We start from the raw sequence: 12,627 nt of genomic DNA, 5'->3' as shown, positions 1-12,627 counted from the left end.
GAACACGCCGAGACGGAAGAGCACGTCGAAGAGGTGCGTCAGCGCTTGTTTGGCGTCGGGGCTCACGGCCGTCGCGTTCGCGCGGACCACCGAGCCGCCGCCGAGGTTGCAGTTCAGGTCGACGCCGAGGCTCGCGAGCGACGCCCCCTTCAAATCGAAGCCGTGGCCCGAGCGCTGCGGGTCCCAGGTGTGGGACGTGGGAAACGGCAGCTCCACGGCGACGACCGCGTGGCAGTCGGACGTCACGTAGCCCTCGAAGCCCCACTTGCCGCGCGCGAGCGTCTCGATGCCCCAGGCGTTGGCGCAGGACGGCGTCCCGTTGACGGCGTTGTAGGAACACATGAGGCCCGACGCTTTGCCCGAGCTGATGGCCTGCTCGAAGGGCGGCAGGTACGTGGCCTCGAGCTCGCCCTGGCTCAGGTTCGCCATGTCGAAGGTGTGGCGGCAGTTGTCCTTGACCTTGAAGCAGTTCTCGAGGTTGTAGGCAAAAAAGTGCTTCGGGCAGGCCGACGCGGCGATGGCGTCGCCGCTGGACCCGTCCGGGTGCTCGAAGCCCAAGACGAAGTTCTCGCCGTACTTGCCGTTGAGGAGCGGGTCCTCGCCGGGCGTCTCCTGGCCCCGGCCCCACCGCGGGTCCCGGAGGATGTTCAGGTTCGGCGACCAGAACGTGAAGCCGTTCGTGACGCCCTCGTTGGCCAGCGCGCGCGCCTCCGCGCCGATGACCGAGCCGACCGCGCGGAAGAGCGTCGCGTTGAACGACGCCGCCGTCGAGATCGCCGCGGGGAACCCCGTGGGGCAGCGGCTCGAGCCGTCGTCGGCCTGCGCGCAGCCGGCCTGGACGCCGTGGAGCGCCTCGCTCCACCAGTTGTGCGGCTGGAGCCAGAGCCGGGGCAGGCCCGCGGCGCCGTTGACGAGCAGCTTCTGCACCTCGTCCGGCTCGACTCGATCCACGAGGTCCGCGACGCGCTTCGCCCGCGGCAGGTCGCCCCGACAGAAGGGCAGGCTCGACGCCGGCGACGCGGGCGTGCAGGGCGTCACGGGGTGGGGCGAGAGGTCCAGGCAGAGGTCCGCCGCCGCAAGCCGATTGAAGCCGCCTTTCGGCTTCAGCCGGAACGTCTTGCTCACGGACTCGTAGGCGATCTGGGCGCCTTTCGTCGTCGAGACCCAGACCTCGAGGTTCGACCGGATGGAATTCGAGCGAAAGCCCAGGGGCCGCCCGTCGACCGCGACGCCGTCGGCGCCCACGGACCAATTGCCGCTGTCGGAGCACGCGCCGAGGCCCAGCGTCCGCGTCCCGTTGACGCGGAGGCACGAGCCCGACGCCGCGACGCTCTCGACGGTGTGGTCGCCGTTGACGAGGAACTGCTGCCGCGGCATGAGCGCTGCGTAGGCGGGGTCGCTGTCGTAGCAGGGCACGCCGCGGGCGACGATGGGGCCGTCGCCGTCGGCGCGCACGGCAGCGGCCGCGAGCAGCAGGTGCGCGACGACGACGGGCGCGCCGAGACGGAGCCGCATGCTTGCGTAGAAGAGCAGCCCCAGCGTGCGGAGGTTGATGAGCACGCCTATCAGGGCGCGTTCGACGACAGGTCGATGCTGCTGCGATGCCTTTTCAAAGGGCAGCTTATGAGGCTTAGCCTTACAAGCGCTGGCCGGACCAGCCGAAGCCGACCGTCCAGCGGTGCATCTTCGCGGGCGCCACGCAGGGGCCGATGTAGTCGAAGAAGCGGACCACGCGCTCGGCGAAGAGCGCGTGGTCCGCCGCGGCGAGGCCGGACGTGTCCGCGTCGTCGCACCGCATCTCGATCTCGATCTTGACGGTGCCGGGGTGCGCGGGGATGGCGGGGGAGGTGGCCGTCGCGGCGACGGCGAGGGCCGTGTCCGTCATGAGGGCGTCGCCGTTCTGCTGGACGTAGGCCTTGAAGCGCGGCCCCGCCGCCGCCGGCGCGCCGGAGAGCGGCGCGCCGAACAGGGGCGTGTTGAAGAAGTCGTCCGCGACCTGGTTCGCCTCGGCGAGGGCGGCCGCCCTCGTGAGCCTCCTCCCGAACCACAGGTCGGACCAGCACGCCCCGACCGCGACGAGGATGCCGCCGGAGTGGTGGAGACTACCGTCGTCGAGGTGCGCGGCGTTCAGGAACACGGACTTCTGATCGTCGGTCCAGGTCGCCCAGAGGTGCTGGCGGATGTACTCGAGGTTCTTCTTGGGGGTCTCCATGAACTCGGCCTGCGTGCCGTGCCGCAGGGTCGGCGTGAAGACGCCGGTCGTGGTGTCGAACCAGCCCCGACTGTCCTCGTAGAGGTCCACCGTCGACCGGGAGGACGGCGGCGTCGCGTTGTGCGTGTCGGTGACCGCGTTCCCGCGCGTCTCCATGGTGTTGTAGGCGTCGTGCTTCATGCTCGGCAGGCCCGCGGCGCCGTGCGACCGCGCGACGGTGACGATGGAGCCCGCGTTGTTGTACGGCAGGCCCGCGAGGTTCATCGTCACGGGCAGGGGAGCGACCCCCGACGCCAGGTACGTGTCGATGACGTCGGAGCCGATCGAGGCGACGCCGAAATCGCGATTCGACCGCTCAAATCCGATGTGCACCGTCGGCGTGCCGCCGAGCTGCTGGACCCACCGGGACGTGCAGCCGTCGAACATGATGAAGCCGAGGGCGGCCGCCCTCGTGATGCGCCGGTCGGCGTCGCCCGGCGCCAGCACGCCCAGACACCGCGCGAGGAGCTGGTTGAGGGGCGCGTTGTACGCGTTCAGCTCGAGGTAGTACTGGCTGCCGTCGCCGGGCCACTCCTGGGCCTGCCGCTGGGCGAGCGTCGCCGCCGGCGGGTCCATCAACTTCCGCCCCGCAAACTGCTCCGGCAGCTCGTGGCCGCCCGGCGCCGACGGCCGATGGCGCCCGCCGTTGAACATGCCGGGCCGTTCGTCGTAGGGGTCGCGCACGTAGCTGCGGATCATGGACCCGGCGAGCCCCGCCTTGGTGGCCGCGTTGAACTGCTGGGTGCAGTCGAAGCAGTTCGTGCCGTCGGGACCTGCGGGGAGGCGCGCGTCGGCGCGCGTCGGCGCGCGGCGCGCGCTTTCGGACGCGGGCGGCGGACGAAGCGCGGTGCCGTTCGCGCGCGAGTCTTCGGCGAGGAGGTTCGCGGGGTCGAAGCAGTCGCCGCTCGGCGCGCCGCCGGCCAGCGGGTACTGCGCCGTGGGGTTCTGGAGCGAATTGATGCAGATCGTCGCCGCGTGGATGGCCACGCCCGCGTTGCCGCCGGCGTTCCAGATCGCGAAGGGCTGGGGTCGCTGCCAAAACAGCGGCAGCGGCGGGTGCCGGGAGCGGGCGTCGTAGGCGGATTTTGCTGGCGTCAGATGCGCGCGGAAGACGCCCATCTGCGCTGTTTGCGCAACAAGCGCGTCATTCGCGTTCAGCTTCAGATGATCAGAGTTAGAGTTCATCGGCGTTTGTTACGAGTCTACTTTTAGGTGAACACGAATTGAACACGATGTTGCCCCTTGTGGCAGACATGGCACCCCGAATCGGCAGCGCGGCGCCGCCAAGTTCCGCGGCGCGTGCGCCCGGCGCAGCGCCACAAGCCTTAAAGACTCGCGGCACGGATGAAGCCTGCGCGCTGCACACCGCGCGACCGCGGATGCGGATCTGACTACTCGTCGGGGTCGAGCGGACCGCGGCGCTCGCGTGGCTCCCTCGCGCTCCAGGGCCGCGTCGCTCGACGTCGACGCGGATCGCGCCGCCTTTGAGGCGGCGGCGCACGGCAAGAGCCGCATCGACGACGTGGCGCTCGCCGCGCGCGCGCCCGACGGACGGCCCCTCGAGCGGACCGCGGCCGGCGACCGCGCGGCGCGGCGCACGAGCGGCCAGGCGGGCCGCGGCGGCGACCGCGCGAGCTCGCTGCGCGCGGGCTACGGCGACAGCGTCCCGAGCCCGGGCGCGCCCAAGGACGGCGAGGCGCCGGCCGCGCGCGCGGCGGCGGACGCGCGGCGCCGGCGCCGCTTCGGCCACTGGGCGGACGTCGTCGCGGACCTGCTGCCGACGTGGCTCGGCGCCGTCGACGAAGACGACGGGCTCAAGGTCGTCCTCGCGGCCCACGGCTGGCTGCGGCAGATGCTCTGCGACGCGCTCCTCGCCGACGCCGCGGGCGCCCGGTTCGATGCGCTCCTGCGCGCGCCGCTCGAGGAGCTCGCGGCGTCCGCCGGGTCCGGCGACGACGCCGACGAGGGCGTCGAGGAGGACCCGGCCTTCGGCGACGCCTGCGTTGAGACCGTCGAGCTTCCGCACCTTCGCGGCCGACGCGCGGCGCGTGCCCGGCGGCGCCGCGCTCTGCGAGGCGGAGCGACGCGATGGCTCCCTCGCGCACGCGGCCCTCGCCCTCGACGGCGCCTACGCGCCCGGCGTCGCCGCGCGCCTGGCGCCCCACGGCCGCCGGACGCTCGCCGCGCTGGCGCTGGGCCTCGCAGAGGACGCGGCCGTCGTCCTCGCGACGGCGACGGCGACGGCGACGACGCGCGCTGGGCCGCGCTCCGCGACAAGGTCCGGCGCGTCGTCGACGTCGCCGGCGCGGTCGCGCACCGGCGCCGCTGCCCCCTGGCCCTCGTGGCGACGGCGCCGCTCGCGGTGCGCTGCGCGTTCCGCGTCCTGCTCGCGCGGCCGGGCCCGGAGTCGCGGGACTGGTGCGCGCGCTGGGCCGCGAACCTCGCGAGCGACGGCGCGGGCGTCGACCCGGACGCCGCGGCGCCGGGCGACGACGCGCCCGTGCGCGAGACGATCGGCGGCCACGTCTACGCGGAGTGGCGCCGCCGCGTCGAGCCCGCGGCCGCGGACGCGTCGGGCGCGCTGGGCGCCGGCCGCATGGCGTCCGACGCCTTGGCGTCGGTGGATGCGGCCCTGCGGTTCCTGCCGCCGGCCTGCCTCCGCGGCGCGCCGCCGGCCGCGGCCGAGGCCGCGGCCGCGGACGCCGCGGGCGCCGCGCGGCTCCTCGCGAACCGCCCCAAGGCGCGGGACCCGAAAGCCGCGCCCCAGACGGGGGGCGCCCTCGACCCGGCGCGCGTCGTCGGCGCCCTGGCCGCCGTCGCGCCCTGGCTCGTCGCCCTCGCGGACGACGGCCGCGCGGGCCGCGGCGCCGCCGCGGGCGCGGCGCTCGGCGCGCTCTGCGACGGCCTCGCCGCGGGGAGCCCGTGGCCCCGGGCGGCGCTGCCCCTGCGGCGGCGTGATCATCGGCTTCGTCGTCGCCGCCGTGGGCCGCGAGCTCGACCGCGGCGGCGCCGCGTGCGGCCGCGCGCCCCTGGTCGCCGTCGCGCGGCGCGCGGCGGCCCTCGCCGCGGTTTCGCGGCGCCTCGTCGCGGCGCCTCGTCGCGCCCGCCGTTGCCGCCGCGGCGGCCTGCGCCCTCGACGGCGCGCCGGGCGCGGCCTGGGAGGGGGGCGACGCCTGCGCGGCCTGCACGGCCGCGGCCGCCGCGGCCGACGGGGCGGACGTGCTGGACCGCGGCGCGAAGATCGGCGGCGTCGTCGCGGCCTGCGCCCGCGACGCCGTGTGCGGCGCCGACGGCGCTCCTCGCCCGTAGATATACAAATTATGATCTCTACTCGCGCGCCATGTTCACTTTGATGATTGCGAGCATCTGCACGTCGACAGACTTCAATCTGCGGTTGCTGGGGCGCTCCACGACATCCGTCTTCGGTTTCTTCGCGGAGCGCGCCGACCGGCGCGGCGGGGGGGGGATCTCCAGTCCCAGCTCGACGAGTAGATCAATTGATTCGCTTGAGAGTTTCAGCGATTGGAGGTCCGTGTAATATGATCCCTTAGAGTGTTTGAATTTGATATGCGCCTTTTGCTGGCGCAATCGGACCATCAAGACATCTTCAGAGTCCATCGAATTCCGCGGCAGAGGCAGGCCAGACATCAGCACGAGCAAGTCGCTGAGGTCGCGCGCGACATCTTTGATCTGAGTGGAAAAGAAACCTTGTATGCCGTTCATAGCTCCATTCCATTGGTTCGAATTATGTTGTATAAAATTCAAATTGATTCCGCGCTCATTTATCTCTTCATACAGCCAGCGCATGAAACGATCTGAATACGCGACGGCCGCGCGGACCTCGCGCAGTCCGTCGTTCGCGCACCGCGCCGCGTTCTCCTCCGCGCGCGCCGCGGCGAGATCCGCGAGAACGTTGGCCGGCGGGTCCGCCCGCGGGCGATCCTTCAAGTGGCGCGTCCATCTTCTTGCCGACTTCGTCAATACACACGCCCCCCCGTCCGCGCCGATACCGGGGAATGAGGCCGTCCATCGAGCAGAGATTCCAGAGTCTCCGGGGTTACGGTGAGTAATCTTGCCCTCGACGAGAGACCCGCGGTGAGGGACGAACACCGTCGCACCGACCTTCACGCGCTTGAATAGCAACGACGCTTCATCGTCTTCATCGTCTTCGACCATCGCTTGACGGACCAGAGTATTTGCCGCCCGCTAAAAACGTCTTACCCCCCCCCTTTTTTGTGGGGGGGTTTTTGGTCAGCCGGCTTGAAGCGGACGCCGAAGCCGTGGAAGCGGATCGTGCGCACGTCGCTGGCCGCGACCCCTGGCCCTCTCGGGCGCCTGCGACCCCGTCGCCGGGCGCCCCGGCACCCCCCGCCCCTACGTTGGGCGCTGCGTCGAGTGTGACGACGGCGTCGGCGTACGGGCACGGCCTCGGGCCGGAACGTGTTCCGAGCGTCAACCTCGGCGGACCCGGTCCGCGCGAGCCGCTCCGGCGGCACGGAGCCGCTCTCCTAGGCGCCGACAGACCCTACGCGGGCGCTGAACGCGTCGGCTGCTCGCGGGAGCCCTGAAACGCGCGCGGCGGACGCCGTCGACGCTGCGCGCTCGGCCGACCGTCTCGGCGCGACGAGCGCGCTCGCCGTCGGCGCGCACGCGACGAGCTCGACCGTCTCGACGACGAACACCATCGTCGCGGAGGTCCCCGACCGCTACACGGACGTCGTCGCCGCGCCCACGGCCTCGCCTACCAGTTCGCGGAACGACGCTCTTTGACGACCTTCTCAAGCCCGGAGATCGACGACTAGTTCGCCGATTGCGAGCCGCTGGTCGGCTTCCGCACGTTTTTCATGATGCTCGAGCTCGCCGACGACGAGTTCGCCGCCGCCGCCGCCTCTGGGAGCTCGGCGCAAAAAGGGTGGGGGGTTTTGAGAGGGGGCGCCTCTTAGCCTAAGCCTATTAGAGACCAATTTTTTATTCCAGAGTGGCAAAAGACCCAACCCAAACTTCCCTCGGCTGCCCGGGGCTACAGGCCAGCTCCGGCTGAGCCTGAGGTCGAATCCCAAAACCCCCGCTCCCGCCCACTGCGAGCCGCGCGCCTCGAGCGAGTCGGACGAGCGCCGCGGGCACGAATAGCGATGAGCACGACCGCGCCGAGGCCCTGACCCGCGCCGGCTGCCTTCAATTGCTCATCGACAGCTTCCAGAGCGGCGAGGATCCGGAGGATCAGATGAGTTATGCCTGCCCGCTCCCTTTCTTCTCCGTGCGCGCCGCCGATTGCCAGCCCATCCGCGAGGTCTTCCTCCGACGCCAAAACGTCGAGCGCCTCGTGGCGATCGCGGAGATTTGCCGCAACGACGCGGACGCTGCGGATACTCCGTTGGATCCGGACAAGCGGCATTGGCGCCGCTGCGCGCGCGACGTCTACCTGTCGGTGCTCTCCGAAGTCAGGCTCGCCGCTCGTCTGCAGCCCGAGGGGCATTCCGACGTCATCGGCATGCTCGCACACCTTCTCGATACCGCCGAGGCCGCCGCTTGCGTGACGCGGTTCCTCGCGTGGCGCGAGCGAAGGCGTTGGCACGACGGGATGCGCATGGACTTTGGCACGTCGGTGATGCGCATGGACGCCTATGATACGTCGGTCTAACATGCCCCTAAGGCCTACCATATCCCACGCCTAGACGCCCGGGTCCACGGCCCGGATGGCGCGCTTCGCGTACTGCTGGCACGGGTGCGTCGCCGCGTGCTCGGCGACCGCGCAGTAGACGCGGTGCATCGCCTGGATGTCCTCGAGCTTGGGCGGGTGGCGCGGCATGCGCCGGCGGCCCTCGGTCGCGTCGCCGCGGAGCGTCGCGCAGATGGTCGCCGCGGGCTCCTGAGCACAGTAATACTCGCGCATCTTCATCATCTCGTCGCCCATGCGCCCGCGGCGCTTCTTCGCCTCGCCGCGCTGCGCGCCCTCGCGCATGAACCACTCGCGCTCCGTCTCCGACGCCGCGGACGCTATTCTATTCAGGATGAGCACGAGCAGCAGGGCTGCCCGTCGAGACATCGCGCCCATCGGCCCGTGCAACGTCAAAAGTACGGTTAGAAGTGCCTGAGCACGAGCAGCAGGGCTGCCCGGCGAGACGATGCGCCCATCGTGCTGCTTCAACGTAAAAGTACGGTTTGAAGTGCCGTATAAAATCGGCTGGGCAAGGACGCGGCTGGTCTCGCCCCAAGCCCTCGGCCGCCGCCCCCTTCTGATCAGGGTCCCCGGTTCCTCCCTGACCGCCCGCCGGACACCTAGCCCGGCGGCGCGCGCAGCCTCCCCCCCCCGCGGGCCGGGGCCCGGACGCCGAACCCCGCGGGACAGGCGGCCATGCTTTCGCGGCTGGCGCGGAACCTGGGCGCGACGCAGTCGGCCCGGCCGGAGACGTCGAGCGCGCCGCGGGTCGAGGACCCGGCGACGACGCCGCGGGCGCCGAGCCGCGGCTACTTCGGCCGGCGGCGGAGCGCGAACGCCGACGCCAAGGCCGAGGCCGCGACCCCGTGCCCCGACGCGGGCGAGGCCAAGCGGTCCGAGGGTGCGGAGTCGAAGCACGACGAGTCCAAGGACGGCGACCACAAGGCCGCCCCCGGCCCGGAGGCCGACGCGGCCCCGCGCCGCGCGACGGCCGCCGTCGCCGGCCGCGACGAAGCGAAAGAAGCGCCGCCGGCCGTCGCCGAGGCCAAGCTGGACCGCGGCGCCACGGAGCGCATCGCCGCGCCGGCCGAGCCCGCGGCCAAGGGCGGCGAGGACGACGACAAGCCTTCGCCCCTCGCGGCGGGCCGGCCCGGCGCGAAGGTTAGCGACGCGCGGCCCCGCGTCAAGATGCCCGAGTTGGAGCGCCACATGCGCATGGAGGGCGTCGGCGCCTACGCGCCCGCCGTCGTCGACGTCTGCGCGCGCGTGTCGCCGGCGGACCTGACGGCCATGCGCGTGCCCCAGCTCGCGGATTTGTGCGGCGAGTTGGGGTTCGACGCGGCGGACGTGGAGACGTACCGCGGCCTCTTCGGCGACAACGCGCTCGACGGCTGGGTCTTCGCGGAGATCGACGAGTGGGAGGACTACTGCGAGATCGGCATGAAGCGGGACCACGCCGTCGTGCTGTGCTGCGTCGCCAAGGCCGTGAAGGGCGCGTTCGGCGCGCCGCTGTGGGTCGTCGACCCGCGCGAAGCCGCGGGCCCCTGTGTGCAAATCAAATCTTCAACCAGACTTCAATGTGCGCGTATTCGAAGAGGTGGACACAAGCTCTTCGGCTCTGCTTCGAGAACTCGACGAGAGCGATCGATTCGTCCAAAAATCAGCCGAATCGACTTCGATTTGGCCGAGATAGAGAGGTTTGAAGTTTTGCTGGACGCGTCCATTCCACTGGTTGATTTCCACACAGGCGGGCCCGCGGCTCACGGACGAGGAGATCGCGTCGCTGCGCCAGGCCGACGACGTCGCCGCGGAGACGGGCGAGGGCGCCGTCTACGGGCAGCTCATCGTGCTCGGCTACAAGGAGTACCGCGTCGAGGGGTCGACGTGGCACCCCGTCGGCGCGCGGAACGAGAAGTTCGCGCTCCGGCGCCGCGACGTCGCCAACGGCATCCGCCGCGACGCCGTCTACCTCTCCAGCGCGCCGCCGGACAAGAAGGACGCGCACCACGGCAAGTACCGGTCCGCGGCCGCGTCGCACTCCGTGACCATGTCCGTCGCCGCGGGCGCGCGCGGCGCCGACGGCAAGCCCGTGTCCGCGCCGAAGCGCGTCACGGTCGAGTACGTGCCCGACGCGCGCGAGGACATGTTCCAGCTGGGCCGCATGATCGTGCCCCAGAACGACTTTGTGGTCCGGGGGCCGCTGCACCTCGACTCGGGCGGCGTCTTGTGCGGGCCCGTGAGCCGGTACGCGTGCCGCCTCACGTGTTCCCGGCGGCCGCCCTACGAGTGCACGCTCTACGCCGCGGGCTTCAACAACGAGCGCGACATCTTCCTCTCGGAGCAGGCGCCCAAGTGGCAGCTCGCGCCCGGGGAACGGGCCGCGGACGCGCCGCCGCTCGACGACGAGGGCAAGGACGGCGGCGAGCCCGACGGCGCGCAGTGGGACGCGCTGACGACCTTTGGCGTGCGCATCTGGAAGCCCGAGATCGGCGCCTGGAGGGAAGTCTCCGTCCACGGCGGCGTCCACGAGCCGCGAGCTCGGGCGGACGTCGCGGGCAAGCGCTTCGCGTTGGAGAACTCGACGCTCACGAACGGGACCATCGTCGACCTCGCGGGCATCCAGCTCCTCTACGAGTCCGCCGCGTCCATGCGCGCCCACGAGCGCGCGGCGCGCGCCGGCGACCGCCGCGAGCTCTCCCAGTCCGGCGAGCGGTCGCGGCAGATCCCCGGCGACCCGAACGCGGCGGCGCCCGCGCGCATCGTCGCGCGCTTCAACGCGCGGCGGCCCCAGTGCCCGGTCCAGCTCCACACGATCCGCCTCGAGTACGACGACGACAAGCGACGAGCGCTCGCCCAGGACCGCCGGCCCTACATCTTCCCGGCCTGCGGCCACGTCCACGCCTTCGCGCCGGAGCTCCAGCGAGTCGCCGCGTCCCTTCGGGGGTCGTTTCTTTCGAGGGGATGACGAGACACGTCTATTCGAACACATCGCTGCGTTCTTGTCGAGCCGCGCGCCGGAGTGATGTCCTTGCGCGGCGCTGAGAGTACACCGATTCTGCAATGCCGACCCTCGCGAAAGCGCCCGTTTCTCGAGCGCGTGTCCCCCGGGAACGAATCGCGACCCGTACGTCTCCCTAGGCGCATGCCCTGCCCGCTCTGCCGGACGCGGGGCCCCTTCGTCGAGCTCAAGCTCGAGTGGGAGCCGGCGATCTGCGACGACGAGCCCGAGGTCGCGTTCAACCCGTGCGGCCACATCGTGAGCGAGCGCGTCGCGCGCAAGTGGGCGTCGCTGGCGCTGCCGGACAACGCGCCGCCGAACGCGCGGTACCGGCCCATCTGCCCCTTCTGCGCCAAGCCCCTGAAGACGGACGCGCGCGCGGGCGAGCAGCCCTTCAACCGCATCCTGTTTCAGAGCGACGGCGGCGGCGGCGGCGACGACGAGACCGCGAGCAACGAGGGCGACGGCTCCTTCTCCACGAACACGCCCCGCGACCGCACGCCGTCATCCAGCGACCGCAAGCGCCAGACCGACGACCTCTCCAACGCGTCCTGATGCCGCGCGCGCGCCGCGGCCGCATTTTGCCCGAACGACCCGCCCCGCGCTCGACTCGCGCGCCCCCTCCCCATAAACCGAGTCTCGTCAAAAACGAAAGTCTAGAGCTCCGGTGTCGCGGCGAAGGCCGCCCGGGCCCGGCCGATGGCGAGGAGGAGCGACGCGTCGTCGGACCGGCACGTCCGCGGGTGCACCGTCGCGCCGTGCGTGAGCTTGCCGGACGTCTCCGCGAGGCGGCAGTCCTGGCCCACCTCCCAGATCATGACGCCGCCGAGGCCCTGCTCGAGCGCCAGCGTCGTCTTGCGCTCGATGGTCGCCGCGCCGTTGAAGCCGACCGCCGCGCCGTTGTGTCGGACCGCGTCGACGGACGGATCCCTCAACACGTCCCAGTGGTCCTTCTGCAGGTCCTCGTAGGTCGTCCAGTCCCCCCGCGCGCCGTCGCGGCCGTAGAAGGGCACGCCGAGCGTGCACTTCTTCGGCGGGAGGTGCTGTTTCGCGAGCGCGACGGCCTTCTCGGCCAGGGAGAACGGCGAGTGCTGCGGTCCCGACTGGTCGTAGGACATGGCGTGGAGCAGGTCGACGTCGCCGTCGATGCCGTACTCCCGGAAGAGCGACTCCTGCTTCCCGTCGGGGTAGTAGGCCGCGGTGATGACGCGGCCGCCGGCCTCGAACGCCGCGGCCGTCTCTTGTACGAGCGCCTTCAATCCCGCGTAGTCCGCCGCGATCTCCGCGTCGCTGCCGTAGCCGCGGCCCATGACGTAGCCGGGATACTCCCAGTTGTAGTCGACGCCGTCGAGCTTCCACTTGTCGAGGAGCGCCACGAGGTTCGCGACGAAGGCCTTGCGCGCCCTCGGCGACCGGCTCATGGGCCCGAAGCCGCTCGAGCGGCCGTTGCCGCCGAAGCACAGCAGCAGCTTCGCGCCCTCGGCGGCCGTCGCCCTGCGCGCGCGCTTCAGGAGCGCGGGGCGCGGGAGCCGCTCGAGCGCCGTGATCTCGCCGCTGGGCGTGGGCTCGAGGGAGAAGAGGATGAGGTGCGTCACGTGCTCGGAGATGCTCTCCCAGTTCGCGCCGTCGTAGCGCCACTCCGGCAGGTAGGCGGCGACGGCGAAGGTGTCGTCGAGGGCGCTGCAGAGGCGCAGGATGGTGCAGAGCAGCCATGCGAGG

At 71.4% G+C, this 12,627-nt stretch overlaps 3 protein-coding genes across 3 annotated transcripts; 2 read left to right on the top strand and 1 right to left on the bottom strand.

Annotated features, from left to right (window-relative positions):
- Positions 1–222: 222 nt before the first annotated feature.
- AURANDRAFT_4612 (hypothetical protein) lies at positions 223–1,008 on the bottom strand (the record flags this gene model as incomplete). Its single annotated transcript, XM_009038611.1, has 1 exon — positions 223–1,008. A coding segment is annotated over one exon (786 nt), but the record flags the coding sequence as incomplete, so codon positions are not given.
- A 3,095-nt stretch (positions 1,009–4,103) lies between these two features.
- Positions 4,104–5,945, top strand: AURANDRAFT_64185 (hypothetical protein; the record flags this gene model as incomplete). The annotated part of the gene is made up of 3 exons (XM_009038847.1): positions 4,104–4,262; positions 4,530–5,205; positions 5,803–5,945. 3 exons carry the CDS (start codon positions 4,104–4,106, stop codon positions 5,943–5,945), a joined length of 978 nt encoding a protein of 325 aa, XP_009037095.1.
- Positions 5,946–8,468: 2,523 nt separating this feature from the next.
- On the top strand, positions 8,469–11,480 carry AURANDRAFT_71639 (hypothetical protein; the record flags this gene model as incomplete). Its single annotated transcript, XM_009038848.1, has 3 exons — positions 8,469–9,458; positions 9,658–10,841; positions 11,049–11,480. The coding sequence occupies 3 exons, from the start codon at positions 8,607–8,609 to the stop codon at positions 11,461–11,463; spliced, it is 2,451 nt and encodes an 816-aa protein (XP_009037096.1).
- Positions 11,481–12,627: the final 1,147 nt, after the last annotated feature.

The sequence above is a fragment of the Aureococcus anophagefferens genome (assembly GCF_000186865.1).
Source record: "Aureococcus anophagefferens unplaced genomic scaffold AURANscaffold_9, whole genome shotgun sequence".
Taxonomy (NCBI): domain Eukaryota; class Pelagophyceae; order Pelagomonadales; family Pelagomonadaceae; genus Aureococcus; species Aureococcus anophagefferens.
This window is presented reverse-complemented; position numbering and strand designations above follow the sequence as displayed.